The sequence below is a fragment of the Gekko japonicus genome, unplaced genomic scaffold (genome assembly GCF_001447785.1).
Source record: "Gekko japonicus isolate JY-2015 unplaced genomic scaffold, Gekko_japonicus_V1.1 scaffold10, whole genome shotgun sequence".
Classification (NCBI taxonomy): Eukaryota; Metazoa; Chordata; class Lepidosauria; order Squamata; family Gekkonidae; genus Gekko; species Gekko japonicus.
This window is the reverse complement of record NW_015167526.1, coordinates 2,519,556-2,524,657: the sequence shown is the minus strand read 5'-3', so window position 1 is coordinate 2,524,657 and position 5,102 is coordinate 2,519,556. Positions and strand designations below refer to the sequence as shown.

General features: G+C 47.4%; 1 protein-coding gene across 1 annotated transcript in view; it reads right to left on the bottom strand.

Moving 5' to 3' along the window:
* The window catches only part of TMEM116 (transmembrane protein 116), an 85,329-nt gene that overhangs the window by 70,778 nt on the left and 9,449 nt on the right, over nucleotides 1-5,102 (bottom strand). Inside the window, 2 exon segments of the mRNA XM_015413247.1 lie at nucleotides 3,277-3,340; nucleotides 4,271-4,317. Coding sequence (XP_015268733.1) covers nucleotides 3,277-3,340; nucleotides 4,271-4,317 — 111 coding nt within the window.

The window sequence follows — 5,102 nt, the reverse complement described above, 5'->3', positions numbered from 1 at the left end:
TTCAGGGACAACCCCTCCCCCCTCTGCGAGATCTGCGTTCCCCCTCCCCTCCATAGCTAGCAATCCAAAACAGTCCAGTGGAGCCTGAGCAGCGGGTGTTGCCTTCTGACACACTTCCGGTGATGTCAGGGGGTGTGGCATATGCAAATGAGTTATGCTAATGAGCTCCTGCACCTCTTTTTCTACGGAATGACCCCTGGTCAGTACATAACACTACTTTTCATACTTTTCATACAGGATGACTCACATGAGAACAGAGAGACTATCGCCACCAGCCATCAGTCATAACCAATGATACATCTATGCCACTACTGCCTACTCTAAAATGCGCTTGGCTGTCCGGGAAGCTGGGAAGAGGGAAATGAGAACAACATCATAATGCCCCTATATAAATCAATGGTGAGACCTCATTTGGAATACTGTGTGCAGTTCTGGTCACCACACCTTAAAAAGGATATTATAGCTTTGGAAAAAGTGCAGAAAAGGGCAACTCAAATGATAAAAGGGTTGGAACACTTTCCCTATGAGGAAAGGTTAAAGCGCTTAGGGCTCTTTAGCTTGGAGAAACGACGACTGAGGGGTGACATGATTGAGGTTTATAAGATTATGCATGGGAAAGAGCAGGTAAAGAAAGAGGTACTTTTCTCCCTTTCTCACAATACAAGAACCCGTGGGCACTCCATGAAATTGCTGAGCGGTCGGGTTAGAACGGATAAAAGGAAGTACTTATTCACCCAAAGAGTGATTAACACATGGAATTCACTGCCACAGGAAGTGGTGGGTGCTACAAGCATGGACAGCTTCAAAAGGGAATTAGATAAGCATATGCGGTGTGCTAGCAACAGAAAGTAAACACCTACACAAGAGGCAACAGGAGGGGAGATGAACCAAGAACAATATAGCATGCAGAATAAAACATACAACATAATGGCAGCTTGCTGACATCGGGTTAGAACGGATAAAAGGAAGTACTTCTTCACCCAAAGAGTGATTAACACGTGGAATTCACTACCACAGGAAGTGGTGGCGGCTACAAGCATGGACGGCTTCAAAAGGGAATTAGATAGGTTATGGAGCAGAGGTCCATCAGTGGCTATTAGCCACAAGGTATAGATAGGGGCTCTGGGGCAAGTGATGCTCTGTATTCTTGGTGCTTGGAGGGGCAACAGTGGGGGGGCTTCTAGTGTCCTGGCCCCACTGCTGGACCTCCTGATGGCACCTGGTATTTCTGGCCACTGTGTGACACAGAGTGTTGGACTAGATGGGCCTTTGGCCTGATCCAACATTGGCTTCTCTTATGTTCTATAGGAACTCTCAGTCTGGGGCAGGTGATGCTCTTGTATTCTTGGTGCTTGGGGGGGGGGGCAAAAGTGGGAGGGCTTCTAATGTCCTGGCCCCACTGGTGGACCTCCTGATGGCCCCTGGTGTTTTTGTCCCCTGTGTGACACAGAGTGTAGGACTGGATGGGCCTTTGGCCTGATCCAACATTGGCGTCTCTTATGTTCTTATGTTCTCTTATGCGCTACAGACAAGAGCCACCCATTTCAACCACCTGGAAATGTGACCTTTGGATCCCCAGGGAAGGGACCTGGGCCCTTGAGAAGAACGCTGTAAGGAACACCCATTAGCAGAACTGGAGGAAGTAGGACTGTGAACTCCCAGTTGGGAAATTCCCAGAGATAAGGGGGTGGAGCCTCAGGAAGGCAGGGCTTGAGGAAGCAGTGGGATGACTGAGGGATATAATGATTTAGAGCAGAGGTGTCAAACTCATTTATTACGAGCTGTGCGCCATAAAATGTAATGCCAGGCACTGGAGCTATAAACCTTATACAAGACACAGGCAAACCCAGTTAACAATCTTATTTTTTCCTCAAAATATAAACAAAAGCACTTGATTCCTAGCAGCGAAAGCAAGTGTTTTACTGGGGAACCCACAAAAGCCCCAGTAAATGTATTTAATCCAGATGCAAGGCTAGGTTTTTTCCAAGGGATACCATAAAAAGGGGGAGTACTGTACATTTCCATACATAAAAGTAGCACCCGAGCTGGGTAAGAGCCCTGGATGGGCCGGTTCCGGCCCCCAAGGACTTATGTTTGACACCCCTGATTTAGAGCCCACCCTCCAAAGTAGCCATTTTCTCCAGGGGAACTGATCTCTGTCATATGGACATCTGTTATGATCCCAGAAGATTTTCCAGCCTCCACCTGGAGATTGGCAATCCACACAGGAAGGCACCCTCCTCCAGGAAGACAAATCGGGAGGGTGTTTTACTGGGGCAGACACCGGGAAGGAAGGAAGGAAGGAAGGAAGGAAGGAAGGAAGGAAGGAAGGAAGGAAGGGAGGGATAAGGAAGGAAGGAAGGAAGGAAGGAAGGAAGGAAGGAGGGAGGGAGGGAGGGAGACCCTGCCTAGTAAATAGGAACAGACACTGCTGCTTAACTTAGCACCGGCTCCATATGGTCTACTACTCTGAGGCGGAATCTGCATTTGTCTTTCCCACCAGTGTCCCAGCCTTTTGATTCCGTCTTCAAAAAAGCTGTCTACATTTGGTGTCGTTTTCACACCTCAACAGTGCTAGCATACTTTTGCACGTCCACGTATGTTTATCGTCCTTTGGGGCAGCTCCACTGTCATTGCACCTACACACGGCTTTAAAAGAATCTTCTCCAAGCAACATTCAAACAAGCATAGAGAAAGACGGCGTCACAGCAGCACAAAAATGATTTAAAATGTCTTGCAAAGGAGCAGATGCTCCGTTCTCGCCAGGCGTGTAGGGTGTGGGGCCGCTGCGAATCCTAACTCGGTCACATAAAGCCGCCTGCAACCTCAGCCGAACGCAGCGATGACTCAGCCTCTAGAGTGAAATATTTATTTTGCCAAGGAGGGAACGTGCTTGGAAATTCGAAACATTCTTCATGGAGGCCCCTGCCCTGCCCATCTGGTATGTTTCGTAAAGTGCAATATCTAGTGTGCATTTTAATAAAGCAACAAAAGAGCTCTCTCTTTTCTTTTCTTTTTTGAGCCCCCGGAGGGGATTTTTTATTATTTTTATAAGACTACAAAAACGACTACAGAAAAAAGGGAAGGGGGACTACATATATAGGATAAAGCAAAGAACCCACTACTAACTAAAAACCCAAGAGAGGAGATCCTCACTAGCTTAGTTACAACAAATCTTCATTTCGTTTAGATTATTATAAACTGAGTCAAACATTTATAATACTTTTCCTTTAACTCTTAAATTTAACTGTCTAGGAACTAGAGAGCTCTCCTTACCTCCGGGGATCTGGCGGTATTCTGGAACACGGCATAGCCAATAATCGAGCTGGACCCCATGATGCTGTGGAAACAAAGGGTGGAAAGGGTGAACCCGAGAACCGTCCGCCTGGCTCCTGTGCCTTCCATACTTCAATGGCAGGCTGAAGCTTCTCCCTGCTGTTTGCTGGGAAATCCTGCTGGTCACACTGCTGTTAAACGGCACAGGAGCACTGTGCCAGAAAGAAGTTGGCAACTCTAGTTCAGCTCTGGGCTTTTGTGCTTTCAGACCAATCCTCACTGCGCCTAGCTTCCTGCGTTCTGGCCAAAGGGACTCGATAACTGGGATGTGGGAGAGGCGCCCGTTGTTTTATAAAAGCCTGCCCCTCTGCTTTCAACAGCACACAAGGAGCGACTGTCGTGGCTAGATTGTTTGACTCGGATCTGCGAGACTCGAGTTCTAATCCCCACTATGCTCGACGGGGGACCTTGGTCCAGTCACTCTCTCTCAGCCTAACCTACCTCACAGGGCTGTTGTGAGAATAAAGTGGGTGGGGAACGAGAGCCATGTAAGCCAGGCAGAAGGGGAAGATAAAACTGGGCCATTTAGAGAGTTTGATCCACAGGCATCAGCAGGTGATATCTGCCCATTGCATTACTGATAGAAGAATGGGTAAATTGGATTGCCTAATACGGGCACTGATTTAAACTTAAACTGCTGAACTTGATGATGAAGCTCAAGATAATCCATCCACCTGGACTGAGTCAAGACCTAGGTTTCCTGTCTCATTACCAATGCTGATTTCTCCACGCCTATTACCCCTCAGCATATCTCACCTAATCCAATTACACCTGCTATTGTTATTCACCTGCTATTGTCATTTGCCTGACATCACTCCACTTTCCAATAAATAGGACAGATGGACTCCTGAAACGGCCAGCGAGGCTAAACTCAGGCGGCTCTTCTGGGGAGACCCTTCCACACACCCCAGGAACAAGAAAAACTGTCAAGTACCTTAAAGCAGCCGTGACAGCTTGAATCCAGTGGAGGATTGCAAAGAACTGTAAAGAGAAGCGACATCATTAAACATGCCTGCCGGTTCCCATCTCTCTTTGAGCGGCGCATTGTGTGTGGCATCAGGAGAAGTTATCACCCACAAAACAGGGCACAAGGGTAATGACCAGGGGTGATTTCATAGAAAGAGAGGTGTAGGAGTTCATTAGCATAATGAACAGCTGAGCTCTGAGCAGGAGCAGGAGAGAGAGCTGTGAGAGAGGTGAGTGGGTTTCTTTTACTTGCTTTCAGCTGAGAGAATTCAGCTAAGGATATTTTGTGGGGAAACTGTGTTTAGCAGTGTGTGGAAGCACTTAGAGTTCTTGCAGAGTCCTGGCTGATTGAGTGTGGGAGAGGAACGGGCACTGTTTGACTGGGATTGCCTGCAATTGAGAGGAAGTGGAAGGGGCATTGTTTTGCCTGTGATTGAGTGCCTGGGTGAATTTGAATTTGAATAGCTGCTGCCTGACCTCTGCTGGGGGAGGCCTCTATTTAAGGAAACACCTTGGCAGAGGCACGAGCTAAAGGGCTCTTTGCCTGTGGCTCTTAGCCTAGGGACTCTTGGACTAGGGGCTCTGTAAGAAGCCCAAAAAGAGCCAGAAAGACAAGGCCCTAGGCTCTTTGTCTTTCCCATAAAATAATTTGACTTTGATAACAAAAACCACATAAATACCAAGGGTTTAAAAGGGGGATTATATTTATTTATTTTAAAAGAATTATGAAGCCAGAATGCCAGCAGGGGGTTGGGGGCTATCCAGTGTTTTGCACGGAGTGTCACATGTATGACTATCTG